General features: G+C 47.8%; 1 protein-coding gene across 1 annotated transcript; it reads right to left on the bottom strand.

The window, feature by feature from the left end:
• Positions 1 to 315: 315 nt before the first annotated feature.
• On the bottom strand, positions 316 to 1,341 carry LOC116578982 (free fatty acid receptor 2-like). Its single transcript, XM_032323721.1, has one exon. It carries the CDS (start codon positions 1,339 to 1,341, stop codon positions 352 to 354), a length of 990 nt encoding a protein of 329 aa, XP_032179612.1. The 3' UTR covers positions 316 to 351.
• Positions 1,342 to 21,792: the final 20,451 nt, after the last annotated feature.

A 21,792-nucleotide genomic window follows, 5' to 3' on the forward strand; every position in this document is an offset into this window, starting at 1 on the left:
CTGCTGCATGGAGCAACCTCTCCCCCTGCCTCTGAATCAAGGACAGAGCAAGACAGCTCTGCAGTAGTTGAGGAATGCTACCATCTTAAAGATACTGCATGGGGAAATAATTTCAAGGATCAAAGGGCTGTGGCTTACGATGAAGCAGTGCCATCCACAAATAAGGAAATGTCATAACCCCCAGGAAACAAAACAAAAACACTCTCCCAATGGATGAGTTGGACTTGAGATGTCCACTGCTCTTCTTTGCCTTGTAAGCTAGGCACAGGAGAAGTCACCCCAGTTCTGTTTCACTGTTCCCCATTTTGAGCCCTCCCTCCTCCCACAAAATATAACAGCAAGCTGGCCATTTCAGTCTCCTGTGAAGTTGACATTGGCCATACCTAAACTCCCATCTCTCTCTGCAGCTGGCTCCCCAGTTTTCCTCCTACAGTACCCTGACAGTAGGACACCCCAGCTCTGCAGACCCCGTAGCCTTTGATCAAAGGCTTTGCGCATAGCTGAGGAGGAGAAGTAGAAAATCAAGGGGTCGACACAAGCATTGAGAGCACTGAGCAACACGGCGCACACCCGCCACCGTTCACTCGTTTTCTGGAAGAATCCCACCACATGAGACACATTATAAGGCCCAAAGCAGACCAAGAAGTTGAAGAGGGTCACGGCGGCCAACCCCACGGCTCTCCAGCGCTTCCGTGTTCCCACTTGGGGTCTAGAGAGCATGATCCACACGAAGCGCCAGTAGCAGAAGATAGTGACCACCATGGGGACAAAGAAGAGGAAGAGACACAGCTCTAGCCGCACAGGAAGCAACACTTTCAGTTGCTCTTCGGAGAAGTCCTCATAGCAGGCAGGGAGGACTATGGCATCATCAACCCCCTCCTTCTGGGCTGGTAAGTAGTGGACGATGATCACAATGCTACAGTGTCCAAAGGACAAGAGGCAGGAGACCAGAGAGGCAATCACTCCATATATGGGTCGACGGGACTGCTTGTACTGCACAGGGAAAGCCACACTGCGGTAGCGCTCGATGCTGATGCCCATCAGAAGCCACGTGCTGTAGTAGATGCTGCTGTAGAAGCCGTAGGCGGTGAGGGCACAGAGAGTGTCTCCCAGGGGCCAGCGGAAGTTGTTCACGATCTCGATCATCTTGAAGGGCAGCAGCAGCAGCAGCAGGAGGTCCCCCAGCGTCAGGCTGAGCAGGAGAATGTGGATGGGGGCAGGGTGGGGCTGGCGGACCCGTCCTGTGAAGGCCCGCAGGGCCAGGAGGTTGGCAGGGAGACCGGCGAGGAAATATATTATGTAGGCAGAGAGGAGAGCAATCTCTTGGAAATTTAGGGCCATCCTTCCTAAAAAGACAAAAGATGAAGTGAGAATCCTCTCTGACCATGGGTTTCCGAGCCCCAAACCAAGGGGAACCCATTCTTGGCTTCATCGCATCTCCCTTCCCTGCCTTACTGAGTGGTGATGGCTGGCCCCTCAAACTGAGTACTCTTCTGCTTTCTCTGTGTCACGGAGAAAGGAAGCCTCCTTGCTTCCCAACCAGATTGTTTCTGGAAGGAAGGAAGGAAGGAAGGAAGGGTCTCCTAACCATCTTGATGTCTTAGAAGCTCCCACAGGAAAGGTTTTGAGGTCTCTAAGTCCCCCCTAGAAAGGACACTTTGTGAGGACAGTGACACCCTCTGTCTTGTTCAGCACTCTGTCCCTAGGGCCTAGAACTCTGCCTGATGCATAGTTGGTGCTCCCATCTGCTGATAAAGGAACAGAGGGAAAGGAAACAGCTGCTTCGTCACCAAGAGGGACTAAGCCTGAGACTGCGTCTGAGTTTTTCCAAGTTTTATTTAGCCTGCTTGTGGCCCCCTGCTTCCTCCTTCCTTTCCTCCCTCCCTTCCTTTTCTCCTCTCTCTTCCTCCTTCCCTCCCCTCCCCTAACCTCCCCTCCCCCTCCTCCCGCCCTCCCTCCCTTCCTTCCTTCTTTCTTTTCTTCCTTCCATTTGTCTCTTTTTTCTTTCTTTTGTCATTGGGATTGAACACAAGACTCTCACCTTCACCCCTAAAAATGGGAATTTGGTTCAGCCTGAGGGATGGTCAGATTGAGCCCAAGGTGACTCCCAGATGCCCAGCTTCTTGATTCCACACTAAGCCATCCTAAGAAAACCTGTAGGTTTGTGGGGGAGGGGGTTGGTAGTAATGGAAATAGCCTGAGCTGGGCCCAGTCACCAGGATCCCATGCCTCATCTCAGTTGTGTGACTCTGGGAAGATCCCAGCAGCAGCGTGTTTTCCTCCATAGCACAGATAATCATGATTTTTCCCAAAGCACCACAGTTCCCAGTCTGCTGCCGCTAATGTTCCCTTTCTCGATGTCTGAAGAAAGCACATGTGTGTGAGATTTATGCTGGTGAAGAATAACTTTTCATCTCTTATTTATCATTAAAAGGTAGACATTTGAAATAAAACTTGAGTCCTCAACCTGTTACCGTTAGTGTATTAATTGTCACCGACCTATAAATCTCATTCCCAAACTAGAGAATCTCAGAGGGCCCGGTGAACGGGGAGATTCCCACCTAGTCGGGGCTGAGCTCACCATTGTTTTCCTGCCCCTCTCGCCTGCACCAGGCCCTCACCAGAACAAGCTCGCCGTTGGCTTATTCTGGCTCCTTTCCCATCTCTGTGACCTCTTGCCTTATCTCCTTGGAGAGTAAAGCCCATACTCTGTCCCCCTTCATAAGTTTGTCTATACTCACTCCTTCCCTAGGTTTGTGTTCCCAATGGCCTCTTCCTGAGCACAGCGAAGTTGGGTGTCTTGCCTTTTCCTGGAGACAGGCAGCTTTTCAAGTTTGTTGGGTCTCAGGAGCAAGGGGAAGCTTATCTAACTGGATCACCTTTTTCTCTTCCACAAATGTGAGGGTTTTATGCCTGGAAGAGTCACATGGTCAAAGAGAGGAAGGTCAATAGGTGAGTTTTTCCCAACGCAGTGTGATCATCTGGATCGCCCACCAAATTCTGTCCCCACCAACTGATTCCTTTCAAAATCCAGATCACACCAGCTCTTTGGGGCTTCCTGCTTCTTCTGCATTTCAAATAATGCATTCTGTTTTCTTTTCCATGGGCAATTATTCCAAACAATTTTGCACATGCACCCACTTCCTGATCCTTCTGGTCTTTCTACACCTGTTCCTTCCCCATCTTTTCTCTCAAGGCCCCTGACCTAATCAGTTTCCTGTTTCTAGGAGGCTCCTCTGAGACTCATTAGTGTCTAAAGCATTGCCTGACTTCCTCTGGCCCATCAGGTCCCTTCTTATAAATGGTTTTCCTTGGACTTGGACTTTCCCAAGTCGATGTTGCTTCCAGGCAAGTAGGGTTCTGAGTCTTCCTCCCTGCTCAGTCCCTCTTCCGGTGGGCTGTGCCCTTCTGGGCCAAACTTCTTTTCACTGATCTCTCACCAACCTGTGTTGGTCTGCATTTCTCCCTGGGGGTGTCTTGAGATAGACCCAGGAAGACTTGGACACTCACTGGGGATGCATTGTTTCTCTTCAGGGAGTGTGTATGTTGTATGTCTTGCCACTGGCCACCTGACCCTGCCAACAGAGACCCTTATCCTTTCCCCTTGACCCCAGAAAAGAGAACCTTAGCCCAGTTTCTCCTCCAGAGAAGATCCATTGTTACTCATTTCTCCCCATGTTGGTAGCCCGGTGATCTCTCTATATCCCTGTAGGCTGCCTTCCCTAACCCACACAGTACCTGTCCTGTCCTGTGAAAGGCACACGAGAATTGGTTTTGATGCTTGAAACACATGGGACAAAGGCAACATTTTGTTCTCCACCAAGTTCATTTGTACCATTTTTGCTGTCTGCCTTTCATTGAGTAACAGAAATTTACCGGCAAGGTACAGATTGTCACATAAATCTTCTCTCATCCTAAAATGCCAGGGTAGGGTCTTCTTTTCTCGTGGGGCTTTTTTGGGAGACAGCCGTCAGGAGAGGCCCAGGCTGAACAGGGATGTTTGAACTGATGCAAGGTGGCAGCTGTGTGAAGGGCACTGCAGGTTGAGGGGACAGCAAACACCAGAGCCCTGCGGTGGGAACAGACTTGCTATGTCAGAGGAACAGAAAGGAGGCCAATTGTGGCTGGGCATAAGAGACAGGTCGGGCTGCTCAGCCTGTGGGCCACAAGAGAGGAGAGGACACAGGAGTGAGTTCGTGAGTGCTGACTGTCATCTGGAGTAGTTTGACTTGGGAGGACAGCTGTCTCATCTGTTGATCTTCTCTCTCTCTCTCCTGCTCTTTGGCATGTCTCGATAAGCTGCTGTTCCAGGCAGAGTCTGACAGCCCCCTTCTGTTCAGAGCCCTTCTCCCATCTTGACAACACTGTCCTCTTCAGCATCTGGCAATCACTGATCAGGGAAAGGCCAGATAGGAGGACACTAAACATGGGATCACTGGGAAACACTGTAAGAGATTAGGGAACAGAGGTGCCCAGCCACACATGCAGCAGCATGCAGCACCATAGGAAGTCAAGAGATGGAACACGGGCTCATCCAGGGAGTGGGGCTCAAAGTAGTCACTATCCCACTTGCCCTTGAACTAGACTGCTATACAGCTGAGCCCACTGCAGTTCCGCTGTACCCCCTTGAAACCACACAGTGTTAGATTGAGAAACCTCACCTGTTAGGAAATTAAGGTTTTCCAGCCCCCTCCCCTCCACCAGCTGCTACTGCTGCAGCCCTGACTCCCCACATCTCAGGGGTGGGACCCAGGTTACACAGACTTTGCCACCGCATCCTTCCAGCTGCTCAAACCAAAACCCCAAGAGAGATCCTTCACTCTTCTCTTACTCTGCCATTTATTCCTTCACCAAATGTCTTCTGCTCTATTTTCAAAATATATCCCCAACCAACATGTCTCAACAGGTCCACTGCCGCCCCCTAGGTTCAAGCTGTCATTCCCGTCACCTGGCCTGTGTTTCTGAGCAATGTTCTGTCTGGTCGCACTGCTTCTCTTGTTGCCCTGTTCAGTCTGTTCTCTCCACACAGCAGCCAGAGTGGTCCTTTTAAAACCTAAATAGGTCACATCTCTCCTCTATGCAAAACCCCTCGGTCTTCCCATCTCTTTTCGAGGCCACAGTCCTTACAGTGGCCTATAAGCTCTACTGTGTTGGCTTCCTGTCCCTGTCACTCTCTGACCTCAACCCCTATTCCTCTCTCTCCCCTTGTTACTTGGGACACTGCTCTAGGGGGTGCAATTTAACTGTATTTTTCTTTTCTTTTTTTTTTTTTTAAGATTTTATTTATTTATTTGACAGAGATCACAAGTAGGCAGAGAGGCAGGCAGAGAGAGAGGGGGAAGCAGGCTCCCCGCTGAGCAGAGAGCCCGATATGGGGCTCGATCCCAGAACCCTGAGATCATGACCTGAGCCGAAGGCAGAGGCTTAACCCACTGAGCCACCCAGGCGCCTCTGACTATATTTTTCAATATTCAAAATCCCATACCATCTGGTCCAACGAGCTGACATTGATGAGTTATTATATGGATATACTTTGCTGTGTGCATGAAGAAGTATATTCCTCACTGTGTTGTTTGTTTGTTCTGTGATAATAAAAGACTGGGGACAACCTATGTTCACCAGTAAGGATCTGGTTAAAAAAAAAAATGGGGCAACCAGTCAATAGAAATAGTATGCGTGTTATGAATAATAGGGCTGATCTCCAAAGGCCAGTGTAGATCAGACTCTGAGGTGTATTGTCAAAAGAAAAAAGCATGTTATAAGAATAGCAGGTTGTATAAGAAAAGGGAACATATACCCACACACTCGCTCAGTAAGGATTTCCTGAGCAGCCCCCACAGTCCAGCACTTGCAAGCTCTGGGGAAGAATCAGCAGCAAACGTGTCTTGCTTCACGGAGCTGACCTTCTGCCGAGCAGCAGATGGACATAACAGCATGCCCAGGGCTAGACTGGGGTTCAGGAGGAAGGCAGATACTGGGAAAACAGAGTAAGGGGCAGAGCACGAGGGCAGTCTGTGAAAGCCTCTCCAAGGAGGTGAGGTTTGAGCAGAGACGTGCAGGAACAAAGAGAGTGAGGTGCGAGACTGTTGTGGTTCTCCAGACACAGGGGCAGCAAGGCCCAAGGTGAGCCAGTATGTTGTTGCAAGAGGTCAGGGAGGCCAGAGTGGCAGCAAGGGGGCCGTGTGAGGGCGGAGTTGTGATAATGAGGTCAGGTGGTCGGCAGCCCCCCACCCCGCCCCAACCACGTTTCGGCCGTGGTCAGGATGTGGCATGACATCTGGAGTATGATGGGCAAAGGCATGATGTTTCACATTTCTAAAGGGCCCCTCTGGATGCTGGGTGAGAAATGGACTGTGGACAGGACAGCCGTGGACTGGTAGCAGTGGTTTGTCTCCAGGTGGGAGAACTGGGTGTTCTGGTGGGAGGGAGACTTACTTTTCTCCACGGTATCCTTTTGTGCTGTTAAAAAAAAAAAAATCCTTTTTCTGAGCGTGTGTAATCTTACTCAAAAAGTAATTTAAATCAAGAGAAACATTTGCAGCTAACATTCATTGAGCATTCATCACAAGCTGGACTGTGTATCCTGTGAACACTCGTGATTAAGCAGAGGTGGGTCCAGAGCACAGCCCACCCGGCCCCACCCCACCTGGCCCCAGCCTTCTCTTCTGTGGGGCTGCCCCAGCTGCAGGAGTGGATGGGACCAAAGTAGGTATAGAAAGAAAAAGGACAGAGCTACAGGTCTCACAGGCATTAGATCTCTGAGCCACATCCCCACCCATGCTTGGCCGTTATCCAGCTTCCGGGTTTTTGCCAGTCAAGTGGATATCAAGCGGTGTCTCTTTGCTGTTTTAATGCAGCCACATTTTATGGATTACTAATGGGTTTCGCATCTCTCACCAGAAGGCAGGCTTTCTCAGCCCCTAATCACTGTACTGGACAATCTCCCAGTGATGGCTCTTAATTGTAGCACCAGAGGCCAACTCAGATAATTTAGGGATCATATGTAACATGTTGGGTAGCTCAGAGATCTCCCAGGTAGCCTGGGGAACCAGGCTTGGAGAAGAAAGGGAGCCATGCAACCAGGACCACATTGAAAGTCATGCCACTGGCCCCGTCCAGTGAGGGGAGCCCCTCCTCCCAAACCCACACATGCTCAACACTGGGCCCGAGAGCCATGTTCTTCTGTTTGCTGTGACTGCTGCCACCACCCAGAGTCATTCCCTGCTGTCCTTCTCTGTACCACTTTGAAGCCCATGATTCTGAATTTGGGCAGGTGAACCTGATTAGCTAAACATAAGAGAGATGTGGGGGAAAATAAGTTCTCTGGTGGGAGCCGGTCTTAGTTCCCCAAGCATGGGCGGAGGTTCAGATGCTAGGAAACATAAGGACAGCCCAGGTTCTTACGCCAGGATCACTCAGTGTCAGGACAGCCCAGACCACTTCCATTTTTTGAGGTTCCCAGTATGTGAAAAAAAAAAAGAAAAGAAAGAAAAGAAAACTGGATGACATGCCCAAGTGGGATTGTAATGGTAGGGGAGCTTCTTCACATGAAATATGATGTGTAGTTGTACCACTCACAAAATAGTTTCAGGATGTTATTTATTTACTTTTTGGCAGAATTCACTAAAGTGTAGAACCAGAAATGAGCCATGGGGTTGAAATTTAGGTCCTGCCTGGGTATCTGTGTGAGGGGCACCTGGGTGGCTCAGCTGGTTGAGCATCTGCCTTCAGCTTATAGGTCATGATCCCAGGATTCTGCATCAGGCTCTCAGTGGAGAACCTGCTCCTCCCTTTCCCTCTGCCTGTCACTCCCCCTGCTTGTGCTCTCTTTCTCTGTCAAATAGATAAATAAAATCTTTATATATATATATACACACACACACACACACACACACCTTTGTGACCATATGTTTAACCTTATCTGGGAATCATGTCCTGAGAGTAACTGTGAGGCCTGGGCCAGATGCCCTGCTGGCAGCACTGGGGTGAGCCGATGGCCTAGGGCTGCCTTGCTCTGAGTCAGGATCTGCCCTGGGCAGCAGCCCCTGCCTGCACAGAAATAAATCTGCTTATACAAGAGCCAAGAACAGCTATAGACCTTGTGCAGAGGCTGAATGCCAGGGAGGTAACTTACTACACTCTGAGCCACCTAAGATGGACTATAACTGCTGCGGAGTGAACTGGATTTGGCAGGTACAAGTGAACCCCGTTTCTTCTTCCTATGGTAGGGCCATGGCCTCTTTGGGTATGCTTAGACCCTAAAAGTCTGGTGGTGTCATGACGTAGCTCCAGCCCAGTGTAATATCAGAATTCCCAATTCTGTTCCAAGGAGCGCTTCTCCCTCCCAGCTCTGCAATGCCTTGGACTCCCAGCCTGCAGAGGGGGGCACGTGGCATGGTGCCATTTCTCTGTCTTTGCTCTACCTTATCTCCTGTGCTCTCCCACTCATTAGCCCCAGGTTTCAGCCCTGCCCTGTGGGCAGAGAGGAAGAGTGAAGGGCCAGGAATGTCTAGCTGGCCTGATATAGTTATGACCTGGGGTTGGATGCCCTCCGAGTGGGATATATCTAATGCTGACTCATTCTCCCGAGGGGACTTCTTGCGGGTCCTTAGTCTTCCCCAGCTGGAACCTCAGGACACAGAGCGCCTCCTCGGCCTGGTCACCCAGTCCAGTCTCTTTCCCTGGGCCTCCCCGCTTGGGATTGCACTGCTTCTCCAGGCTGACTCTTGGGTGGGGTCATTCATGAAAGGACTTTAGGCTGGCTTGTCTAGGCAGGCTTTGCTCCAAGGGGGCCAAGGACCTTATTAATACCATTGTTAGTGGGACAGCAGCCCACACCTGCCCTATTTTGATTTCTCCCAGCAAGCATCTGGCACCAGGCCTTGTGTCCTCTAAACTTCAGGGACATGTCCAGCCTGCTCGTGGCTGTCTTCAAGTCCTTCTATTGTACATTATCTGTGAGCAAGAAGAGCTCCCCGTTTTCTTCCCACTGAGGCCCCAGTGGTCCAGAACAGTCCTCAGTGTCTCTTCTTCCACTTTGCAGCTCCTCAGATTTGGCCTAGAGGTGAGTCTTGAGCCAGTGCTGATAAAACCAGTTTTTAGAGGGATGGCCTAATGCCTCCCATGAGGTCAGGATGCGGTGGCACTTGGTATCTGTTGATCTTTTTTCTAAGTTACCCTTTTAATTTTTATTTTATTATTTACTTTGTTTGGATATAGTTGATACACAATGTGACATTAGTTTCAGATATACAGCATGGTGATTCCACAGGTTTACACATAGATGCTGTCTATCCTGTGCTGATGCGTCCATATGTCCCTGTTACGATCTCATTGACTGCACATCACTGTTATGAAGTCATGTGTTCCTTTTCCGGTGCCTTTTATCCGCATGACTTATTCATTCCCTAACTAGAAGCCTGTACTTCTTGCTCCCCTTCACCCATTTTGCCCATCCCCCCACCCCTAAGTTACCATTTTTAAGTTCCTCTCTCTGGTTGTTGTGGTAGGAGTTTTTCCCCAAAAGGGTGTGACACTGTTTGTACATCAGAGGCTGCTGCCGAATGTCCCAAGAGCTCCCAGGAGCCCTCTAATTTGGGGAAAATCCCATGCCTGCTTTAGCGGGGGTGGGGGTGGGGGGGTCTGAAGATCAGTCCAGGGAGACACAGAGCAATCTGATTGCTTGTTAAAGTCACTGCTGCTGATTCTGTGTGACAGGTTCATCGGCGATCACTCAGAGCTCTCTGTGGGAGTGATTATCCTGGTAGTCACCCTTTGGGGGTCACGTTGTCTACCTCCTATCAGTGGGAGAAGTAGTAGTGTCCAAGGGCATGTGCTGCCCTCCACGAACGGCAGGTATTGAGACTCCCACAGGTGTCTCCTGGGTCATTTCTGAATGGCCAGTCTTGCTCACATTTCTGCATTTCTCAGGGATAACACACTTCAGTTTTCTTAGAGAAAACCCTCTACCTGTTTTTAATGCCTGAGGTTTGAGAAAATTAAACCCCTCCCAGCTCCTAGGGTGGGGACAGGGAGGCCTGACTGTGAAATGATTTATCCCTGTTATCCCAGCTAACCTCACAATGGCCTTGTGAGTTTTCAGGCAACTGGAATTTCTGTTGCCCTTTTCTCTCTTCTAACTTGGTCACAAGCAAGGTAGTGAGTGTTCTTCCACTATTATTATTATTTTTTTTTAATTTAAAAAATGACATAATAGGAGCGCCTGGGTGGCTCAGTGGCTTAAGCCTCTGTCTTCAGCTCAGGTCATGATCTCTGGGTCCTGGGATCGAGCCCCGCATCTGGCTCTCTACTTGGTGGGGAGCCTGCTTCCCCCTCTGCCTCTCTCTGCCTCTCTCCCTACTTGTGATCTCTGTCTGTCAAATAAATAAAATCTTTTAAAAAAAAATGGCATGATAATGTGAGAATATATCCTTACTGTAGGAGAATTCAACAATACAGAAGTGAAATGTGAAATGCTACTTCCCTTCTTCCTGACACTTCTTCCTTTCCAGAAGCAATCTCTCTTTGGTTTATACCCATATATGTACATATATGAACGTGTAGTTTTAAAAAGTGCATAGATGGAGTAATAACATATATATTGCTCTGAAACTTCATTTTTCACTATTTACTATGCCTGGTGACCTTCCATGTCATCATAGTTTCCAGTGTTTTTGTTATGACAAACAGGGCTGCAGTGAATATCGGGTATGAAAGACGGGTACATCCGTCTGTCTTTTTATCTGTCTATCTATGTAAATATGTGTGAGAGTATTTGGGTTAGGTGGATTTTAGATATGTAGTTGATACCATTACTGAGTCAAAGAGATATCCTTTAAAATTTTTGATAGAGGGACACCTGAGTGGTTCAGTCACTGACGCGTCTGCCTTCGGCTCAGGTCATGATTTCGGGGTCCTGGCATGGAGCCCCTCATCAGGCTCCCTGCTCAGTGGGGAGCCTGCTTCTCCCTCCCCTGCTCCCCCTGCTCATGCTCTCTCTCTCCCTCTCTCTCTCTCAAATAAATAGATAAAATCTTTAAAAAATAATAAAAATAAAATTTTTGATAGGTATTTCTGTATTACCTTCCTGAAAATGTTCAGCAATTTACATTCTTACCAACTAGGTATAAAAGTACCCATTTCTGTGTACCTTCTCCAATGTTGGATGTTTTGAATCTTTAATATTCTTTGCTAATGAGATAGGTAAAAATGATGATATCTTTCTGTTATAATGTATTACAGTTGATTACAGTGTAATGGATTGCACTGATTGTATTTTGAGGCTTCTTTCTAATTAAGTGATCAAAACCCATTTCAAATCAGTGGGAAGGGACTGGTTATTCAGTTAATTATGCTGGGACAGTTGGAAGAGTTTGGAAGAGTGGCAATTAGAAAACAAAAGTAAAATCCAGGTGTATTAAAGATCAGTTATGTCTTTAAAGACTATAGAAGTTATATTAAGGTATTAATTAAGTTGTGTAGAAGGTATTATATGAGATCATTTTTAAGCCCCGTAAATGAGAAGGCTTTTTTTCGAGCATGACATAAATGTAGAAGTCTTAGAAGAAATGATAAATTTTAGCACATCAAAATCTAAAGCTCTGGGGGTACCTGGGTGGCTCAGTTGGTTGAGCGGCCTACTCTTGATTTCTGCTCAGGTCATGATCCTAGGGTCCTGAGATCAAGCCCAACATCAGGCTCTGCACTCAGCAGGGAGTCTGCGTCCGGATTCTCGCTCCCTCTGCCCCCTCCCTGTTTGCACCGTGTGTGTATGCTATGTCTCTCTAAAATAATTAAATAAATATTTAAAAAATATATAAAGCTATGGAAAAAGTTATGAACAAACTGAAAGACACACTTTCTACATATGTAACTGATAAAGGGTTTGTATGCAGACTCAAAGATATGCAAGTATCCCACAAAGTAAATAAGAAAAAGGCAACTCTATGAAGAAATATACATGCATGTTTTCAATATGCAGATATTGGCTACCTTAATTTTTATCCAAGAAATTAAAGTTAAATTAGTTCTGAATGGATGTTTAATTTTGTGCATCAGCTTGGCTGGGGCGCAGTGCCCATATATTTGGTCAACCGTTATTCCAGATGTTTCTCTGAGGATGTTTTTGGATGAGATTTACATTTAAATTCTTAGACTTTTGAGTAAAGCAGATTTCTTTCCATAATGTGGGTGGGTCTCATCCAATCAGTTGAAGACCTAAATAGAAAGCTGACCTTCCCTGAGTCAGAGGGAATTCTCCAGCAGACTGCCTTCAGATTTCAGTTGTAAACTTGACTCCTGACTCTCAGCAAAGACTGCCTTTGGACTTGAATTGAACTACAACCCTTTGGACCTGAGCCTCCAGCCTGCCAGCCTCCTCCATCAGATTCTGGGCTCGCAAATCACCATAATCACATGAGCCAATTTCTGAAATAAATCTCTTTCTATGTATACACACATTCTACTGGTTCTTTCTCTGGATCACCCTAATACACTGAGTTACTACAACTTAAATGTCAACTTAAAGGGACTCCTGTGTAGCTCAGTTGGTTAACTGTCTGACTCTGAATCTCAACGCAGGTCTTGATCTTGGGATTATGAATTTGCGCCCCTATGTTGGGCGCCACCCTGGGTATGGAGCCTATTTAAAAAAATTAAATGTCAACTTAAAAAAATGAAAAATGATATTTCCCCTTGTTGGCAAGGTTATGAAGTCTCCTACTGATGGTTAAGGAACAGAGAATTGATTCATCTGGGGAAGGTAATTTGTCAGTACTTATAAAAAATCAAATATATATACTATGTAATATTGCAGTACCCCTTAGGAAATGTATAGATGCACTAGCATTTATGGAAAAGGATGTTCCTTATAGCATTATTTATAATAGTAGAAAATCAGAGATACTTATTATTATTTACTCATTTATTTATCAAAAACCAAATGCTTACTCTGTGCTAGGTACTATTTGATTGAGGCCAGGCCAGCACAGCAATGTCCATGAAGGTGGCCCCCCAGGAGCTTAGAAACGCTGAGAGGTGGGGCCGGATGCACAGGGCCTGGGAGGGGAGAGGAATGAATAGTTGACAATGACCTGATCCAATTAGTGTCCTTCAGCCGGCCCTCTGGCTGTGGTGTGGACTTAATGGGGTTAAGGGCAAGAAGAAAAACCAGGTTGGAAGCTTCTGTAGTCCAGGTGAGACAGATAATGGTTGCCCTGCGTTCTGCCGAGGAGCAGATTCATGCAAAAGGAGCGGATTCATGCAAGGCGTGATCTGGAGGTAGAAGCAGTAGGACTTGATGATAAATTGCCTGTGGGCTGTAAGGAGCAGGCATCAAGGATGGCTGCCTGCCCACCAGACACCTGTCTGAATGGCCAAAATAGAAACACCACCTCACATGTGCTGTAAGGTTGTGCAGCAACCGGATCTCTCGTATTGCTGGAAGGAATGCAGAATGGCACAGCCACCAACACATAGGCTGAAGTTCTCTTTAAAAGTTAAACATACAATTACCAGATGACTCAGCTGTCCGTCTCCTGGATGTCTGACCTCGAGAAATGAAAACTTGAGTCCGCACAGACATCGTATGTGAACGTTTCAAGCAGCTCTATCCATCACTGCCTTAACCAGCAAGCACGTCGATGTCCTTTGGCAGGTGTGTAGATGGGCACATCATGGTAGAGCCAGATAATGGAACAAACCGTGATGCTCACAGAAACCAAGGTGAATTTCAAGGACATTGTGCCCAGTAAGAGAAGCCAATGTCAAAAGTTTAGCGACTGTTTCATTCCCTTTAGGGGGCATGTTTGAAAAGATAGAACTATGATAGGTCTGTGGTTGTTAAGTGGTCAGGAGCCGGGGGGGATGTGACTAGAGCAGTTCTTTATCTTGCTTGCAGTGGTGGTTACAGGAATCCATGAGTGTTCAAATTCACAGAACTGTGGAGTCCTCCCTGAAAAAGTTCCTTTTTTTAATTATATGATCATTTTAAACGTAAGAAAAGAAACCTTTAATAATAATTAAAAAAACCAAAGCAATTCCTGGGTTTCTGGCATGGGCAGATAGGTAGATGATGTTGCTGCTGTCTGTGTTCTTCAGAGACATCTCTCTAACGTGGGAAAGGGGGATAGGGAATGGGAGGGGGCGGGGAGCGGAGAGGGGTAGGAGGGGCAGCTCTCAGAGCCAGGCTGCTAGGCTGCTGGGGCGGAGGGAGTACTTGGGAATACTGAGAATGATTTTAGAAAGTCAGCAGATCTCTGCAACTGTTTGCCAGCTGATCTGGGCAAAGTTATCTCCAAGCTGCCCTTGTGGCAAAATGACACTTCCTCCTACTTCTTTCCCCACCCATTCCCAGTAGACGAACCCTCCTCAGCCTCCCCTGCTGCAAGGCCACAGACTGAATCCAAGCCCAGGCGCCAGACCACAACCCTCAGGTTTGTCTCAGGTTCACCACACACAACACAAACGTTAACATTGTATCGGCTTCAAAAAAGATAAGATTTCAAAACCAGCAGCAGCTTCTGGGTTTTCAACTAGAAGAATGGGAAGGTATGGCAGCCCCAAACGTACAGCCCTTCTTGGCAACAAGACTGGAGTTGAGTTGTGACGAGTGGTACATTCCCTTGTCAGCCTCGTCCCTGCTACACCCCGTGGGTCTCCAGCACCAAGATAAGAGCCGGTTGCCATTTTCTCACCTGTTTGTACCATGGTTTAGGGCCTTTTCCTGCAATCTGGGTCACCCTCTAGCTGTCACTTCAGCAGAGTGGCACCACAAAGGCAGAGACCTGCGTGGCTCGTCAAAACGGGGGAGGGTATATGGCCGACACTATGTACACACATAACATGAAGTGACCCAGAGAGGCAGGGCGATGTGACTTTTGTAACCGTTTTTAGAAAGGCTAAATTTACACACAGTAAAATGCATCCATTTAAAGCATAGAGTTGGATTCGTTTTGACAAATTTAGAAATCTGTGTCACCCCCATCCCAATCAAGTTATAGAATACTTCCATCCCTCTCAAGTGCCACTCAGTCCTCTTCCCCTTTCCTCCCATCCCTGGTTCCTGGCAACCATTCATCTGCTTTCTGTCAGTGTAGGGTTTTGGTACCAATTCTAACCAGGAGTGGGACTGCCCCCCACCCCACACCACCAAGCAATTCTCTGGACACTAGCTGGGTGTCTTGTGAGTCGACTTAATACTGACGCTGTCTCCCTACAGGTAATGTCACATTCCACAGGTTAGGGGGCTTAGTCCTAGAAGACTACCCTCCCCCGCTGGTCCTTCCCCCACCATCCCACCTGTCCCATGCCCCACCATCACTCAAGACACCAATTGCTGGTCCAGCTTGTCCACTTGTGCTTCTGACCCGATGGAGGTTCCCACCATCCCCTTCTAGGATCCGATTAATTTGCTAGAGTGGTTTGCAGAACTCACAGAAACATTTTACTTGCTAGATCACCCATCTATTGTAAAAGGCTATAACTCAGGAATAGCTGGATGGAAGAGACACACAGGGCAAGCGATGGGATGGGGAAGGGGTGCAGAGCTTCCATGCCCTCTCCTAGCATGCTGCTCTCCCCAAATCTCGACGTATTCACCAACTGGAAGCACCTCAGTTGCAGTTCTGCACCCACCCTTTTGAGTTAATATGGAGGCTTCATTACAGAGGCAGGATTGATGAAATCACTAGCCACTGGGATTGATTCAGCCTCTAGCCCCTGTTCCTTCTCCAACCCTCTCATCCCTCAGCTGGTCCCGCTGGCAACCAGTCCCCATCCTTAAGTGGGGGTCCAAGAGTCACCTCAGTATAACAAAAGACCCCTTTGTCACTCTTATCACTTAGGAAATCCCAAGGGTTTGAGGAGCTCTATGGCAGGAATGGGCCGCCGAGCATCCAAGACCCTTGGATGAAGACCAAATCTATTTGTTATTATAAATCGCAGTATCAGAGTCAGAGGCTACATATTGTTACCTAGGTCAGCAGTTCATTACTTTTATTGCCTGGAGGTATTCCGTTGCATGGCTACCTCACAGTTTTTAAATTCATTCTCTCCTGATGGACACCTGCACCATTTTCCATTTGGGGCTATGGTGATTAAAGCCGCTATGAATATTTGTGTACCGTCTGTGCGCACAGAGTTGCTCTCATCCTCCAGAGTAACACCTGGGAGGACATTGCTGCGTTGTGAGGTCACAAGTAATGCCTCCAAAGCCTGTGCTTTTCTCTTCTATTCTCCCACGTCCTGGCCTGATGCCTTATCAGGCTGGCTGGGGTATGGTGGGAGGGCATGCAACAGCAGGAACACTGTCCGCATCCTCAACCGGGCCCAAGCTTGCTGGCCTGTTTGTTCAGTCCACTCTGCAGTGAACTTTCCCGTTTATGTGTTCTCCAGCTGACCTTTTGAGTCACAGCATATAATTTGATGGTTTTCCAGAGGATGAGCAAACAAGGAGTTATTCCAAAAGAGGTTTCTAGGGTGTCAGAAAGATGTGCTCTGAGCACTGAGAACCACTAGGCAACAATTATTAGAAGGGGGGGGCAGGGACAAGGTAAGCCACAAACTCCTGACCATGTACACACATTGTTAAGTGGTGAATTAGGCATCCAGGAAGACACCTTGTCATCGTCATGTCGCCATTATGTGTGTGACAGTGACTCCGCAGGCAAGAAGACTGTGTAGCCCTCCTGTTTCTAAGAACACTGAGGATATCGTTCATGATCCCTCCACCCCATTCAACCCTCTCTTGTTTCCATGGCAATCTGTGTCCCATAACAAGCATGGGAATTTTTATCAATAAAAGGAGAGGTGCTTGCAACGCAGACTATCAGTCAGATGATATTCAGCCTCAAAAAAGGTCCCATCCAGTAAGTTTGGGTTTTTTGTCTTGTAATGCTGTATCCTCACAGACCCAACCAATCAATTCTCATAGGCCTTCGAATGAGGGAGTCCCAACATCGTGGTACCAGAGCTACTTGTTGGGATCCATAAGAAATCTCCCTCGAGTCCAACTCTGATAAGTAAGATAAAACACTAGGATTTCATAGTTCCTCCAAAGTAAATAGTCAGAATTTAGAAATTCCAGGATCGCTAAACAAGTTAGAAGATGAGAAGATGTCACCAAGTGGACTCTAGTAGGACATAGGATGTTTAGATAGAGTCTTGTTTAGAGAGAGGCTTATCTGTTACAGTTAAGATGCATTTGCTACAAGTTAGAGAGACTCTCTAGCTAATAGTGAGTCAGCCATAGGAGTGTTTATTGACAATGAGTGTGGAGGTAGGGATCCCAGCTCAACAAGACCTTTTTATCCTTCTCCTTTGCCACCCTTAGCTTGTTAGCTTCCTTCCTCAAGTTTGTGGCCTTATGGCCCCCAAATAGCTGCCACAGCTCCAAGTATCACATCTTCATGTAAAAGGTTTCCTGGTTTCCAAACCAGGAAGGGGGAGGGCAGCTCCTCACACAGCTATCTCTTTCAGTATGGAGAAAAATCTTTCCCAGACATCCTCCTTCTCCTGCAGACTTTTTACCTTTTGCCATCTAGAATTGGGTCACTGTGTGTACATTCTGAGAGCAGTCGCCAGTAAAGGGGAATGATATCGTCGTGATTAGTGCCAATTGCAATTTAATGCTGGAACTGGGGGTTCTGCACCAGGGGATGGTTGGTTGATCTGCTTGTCTAAATTCAGTGAAATGAGTCTAAATTCAGCGAAATCACCTCCCTTCCAAAAACATTTCTGGAACCCATTTCCTCTTCTACAACATTTTCTCTCCCCTTGCTCCATGCTTCCATGGTTGGGAGGGGGGCGGTGAGCTCTGTGCACCACCCCATGCCCACCCACTTTCTCAGACTTCATTTCTTCTCTCCTATTCTTTTCTGGAATGTGATCCCAGCATCCTTTTCCCAGATTGCTGGCCTGCATATTGATGCCTTGATCTCCCTCCATTCAAATGGTTTTTCAGAACTGGCCTTAAAGGGAAGTCAGCAGGCTTCTCATAGACTGTGCAGTATTAAGGGCTGCAACTACCTATATTGCCTTGGGTTCTTTTTTTTAAACCGGAGAGGTCATATCAGAGAGAGGAAGGTAAAAAGTTGAGCACTTTCTCACACTACTTCACTTTATTTTTTTCCTCCACAGCAGACTCTGTGTCCCACTTATTTCTCATCTCCCGGAATCCATGGCCCGAGGTCTTCCACATTCTCTTACCTTTATTGCTGCTCTGCTTCCTGCTTTGGGATGAGTTTTGCAACCAGTTTTTCAGAGTCCCAAGCTTCTTGCTCACTCCCGTCTGTCCTTCCCCTCTTTTCTTGATCCCCCAACCCTGACCAGCACCCTGCTGAGGCAGACTGACCTCTCGGCCCTGCATCACAGCTTCCTTGTACCCTGCCAGGCACGTTCACTGGCTGAGAGGCCACTTGCTAGAACAGCGAAAGGCTCTGGTCACAGGTGGTGTCTTCAACTTAGGAAAAGACAGCGAGTCAGCCTGCCTCGCGGTACCATTGTCCCTCTGCTTTCCTGCCTGCCCCCTGCCCTCCTCTGATGGACACTGGTCTACAGAGAGTTTGAACTTGTAGCACAACCCTGCAACACTCACGGCCATCAGCCAAGCTGTACTGAACTGTCTCTGCCCGTCTCTCTCTCTTTTTTTCTTTAAAGATTAGTTAGTTCGTTAGTTATTTGAGAGGGAGAGAGAGAAAGCACGAGCACAGCCGGGGGAGTGGCAGGCAGAGGGAGAGGGAGAAGCAGACTCCCCGCTGAGCAAGGAGCCTGATGTGGGGCTCCATCCCAGAACCCTGAGACCATGACCCAAGTCGAAGGCAATTACTTAGCCGACTGAGCCACCCCGCCTCCCCTCTCTGCCAGTTTCTTAATGACTTTGTGAATAGCCTCCCTCAGTTTCTGGTGCACTTGGAAATTTAAAACCTCTGGCCTCCTTTCTGTTCCCTATATGCTGAGACCTGACCTGCGGCCCAGAGAACCTGTGGCAGGGATGGGTCATGTCTGTCCTTCCTCTCCTCCTTCTGGGTTGTGCTGCAGGGGGACCCTTCCTACTACTAGGAAAGAAAATCTCCTCCTCCATCATGGCCATCAATGAGTTCCTTTTGTAAACCTTGAAGAACTTAGTTTTTTTAATTAACAAAATTATATTGCTGAGAACCCTTACTTCCTAAAATCCCGCTGTCAGAAAATTGGCTGTTTAAAATCCGGTCAGTGAAGAACTGAACATTCCCCTTGCTGCTCTGAGAGTCTGAGCGGGAGCGTGTGACACCGAGAAGCAGCCCAGCTTTTCAATCCCCAGAGCTTCAGAACAAGGGTTTTCAGACACAGAATCCTGCCTTTACCTTTTCTTCATATTTTCCAGAAGAACAGGACCCGGAGTCCACTTCTCAGCCGGGACCTGACATTGACCTCGTTGCAAACAGGTGCCTTTGCTCTGAGCTTGTCAAGCACTGCTTCACTGGAAGTTCACCCAAATATTCCTCTCACCCTGAATCCTAAAATACCTTTGTCTCTTCTCTGGTGAGGCACCCACGCTTCCTCTGGAATGTGCTCTCCTTTGCTCTGGCAGCCTAGTAAACGTCACTTCGTTGGGCTACCGTTGTGTGAGATGGGCCTTATCACTCTGTGAGGTAGAACTGCTTCTCTAGCTCGTGCATTCTCCTTTTCTTCCCCAAAGAGGAGAAAATGAGCCACAGGGGAGCAATGGTTTGTGGCCTTCCAAATGGCCATACCCATAAACAGGTATCTAGTGTGTGTGTTGTATTAAAATTTCACGGGCAGGGCAGAAGAAGGTGATGAATAGGAAAAAATGCCCAACAAGGTTCCTTGAAGGCATGGAGACACAAAAAAAATTTGGGCAACAGTGCTTTAGCTAAATACCAAGTAGCCTTTGGTGTCCACTGTGCATTGGAAGCCCACTTACTGGCTTTCTGTTGTAGCTAGAATTGAGTTCTTCTGACCTCTGTCTTGGGAGAGCCAACCTGGTTTGACCTCTTCCAGCATCTAGAATTTCCACTTCACCCATGGGGAGCTCTCACCTGCTTGCTCGGCTGGCTGGTGAGAGAGCACGGTGCTCGTCACGCACACAGATGCTCCCATGCCACCTGTCTGCTGGTCTCATTTCTCTGCCTGGACAGGCACAGGGCAACAGTCGCAGAAGACACCTGCCCTGCCATTCCCTGAGCACCCCTGTCCCTTGGCTTCCGCAAGATATGGAAAATGCCACCACAGTCCCCTCACCATGGCCCAGACAACCACCCAGCCTCTGATGACTTTTCGCTCTCCCCACCCCTAGCCTTTTGCTTATACAGACTGGGAACGAATTAGTGCTGGGGGATAGTTGGAAGCAGCAAAGCCCTCAAAGCTGCCTCTTCTTCCTCATTGTAAACTCTGGGAGAGGAGTCAGGTTCCTGTTCTTCGCGGCTCTCTCTAGAACATAGGATTTCCAATTCCTTTTTGTTCTGAGTTGGGTCCTTGTTACCAAAGCTGGAGTTAATAGAACTCCATGTCAACCTTTGTTCCCTATCTGAACCATGTAGACTTATGTTTTTATTAAGTTCTTAGCTGTCACCAGGGCTGAGTGCCTTGGGACAGAAGATGAGTCACAGTCAGAGAGACAGCGCATGCCTCCATCTCGGCGCTGAGATAATGTCTCTCCCCTTCCATCTGAAACCCAGCCCTGCACCCACAGCCAGCTGTGGTTCTCCAGTGACCTTCACCCCAGGAGAAAAGCAGATGCTAAAGACGTTCATATTAAAAGCCCTTGCAGTTCTCAGCCCAGCCAGCTGCACACAGTAGGTGCACAACAAATGTTTTTGAACTAGAGCAGAGTGAGTACAAACAGGTGCCCGTGTTGCTCTGGTCGCCTTGCTGGTAGAGGAGGCTCTAACCCACGCTTTCTCATGCACCACCCCTCAGTAGGAAAGGAAAGCTTACTAAATGGTCCTATCTTATAAAAATAGCTCTTAAGAACATACATCCATCTGTCTTTGAAGTCAACTGTGCTGACTGATAAGCTTTGTTTTTTCGAGTGGGTTTCTAATAATAAGGGAAGAGGACTTAGCAACAGCCGAGCTGCTTTGCATGTCATTCCAGTTGTCCTCATGGCCTGTTTACATCTGTCCTGGGCAGACTGTCTCGCTGGCTCTGGAAGCCAGACTTGGCCCCCTCTCTGCAGATGACACAGCTGGAGGCAAAAGAGGAGAATGGGTGGGGGACATGGGAGTCGGGGTCAGCTAATTCTGGCCTCCAGGCCTGCTGCAATCACTTACGGACTGTAGGATCTCAGGTAGGAGATTTCAGCTTCTTGGCCCATCCCTTCACCTGCAAAGTGGGAATAATAATAGTATCTTCTGTGGTTAGTGAGAGGATGGAAGAAGCTAGTGGGTGAGGCCAAGTCCTTCCCATAGAGTAGCTGTTACTTTTATTCCTCCGACGCAGATCCTCTCCTGACATTTAGGGATTTTAGCTCTTTTCCTTCGGAGTCTAGGTGTTTTATGCTTCCATGCACCAATCCCATTTGGCCTAGATATACCATAAGAAAAAGACAGGGTGGCGGTTGAGCATCCAACTCTTGATTTCTTGATTTCAGCTCATGTCGTGATCTCAGGGTTGTGAGATCAAGCCCTGTGTCAGGCTCTGCACTGGGTGTAGAGTCTGCTTGAGATTCTCTCTCTCTCTCTTTCTGCATCCCCCCCAGCCCCACTTGCACGTGTATGCATGTTCTCTCTCTCTCTCAAAAATAATAATAATAATAATAATAATAATAATAATAATGAAAGACCATTCTCTTTT

Source organism: Mustela erminea, chromosome 19 (genome assembly GCF_009829155.1).
Source record: "Mustela erminea isolate mMusErm1 chromosome 19, mMusErm1.Pri, whole genome shotgun sequence".
NCBI classification, from domain to species: domain Eukaryota; kingdom Metazoa; phylum Chordata; class Mammalia; order Carnivora; family Mustelidae; genus Mustela; species Mustela erminea.

Bases quoted from the DNA above. Each gene is read 5' to 3' on its own strand.
- LOC116578982 (XM_032323721.1), bottom strand. From the start codon at position 1,341: ATGGCCCTAAATTTCCAAGAGATTGCTCTCCTCTCTGCCTACATAATA.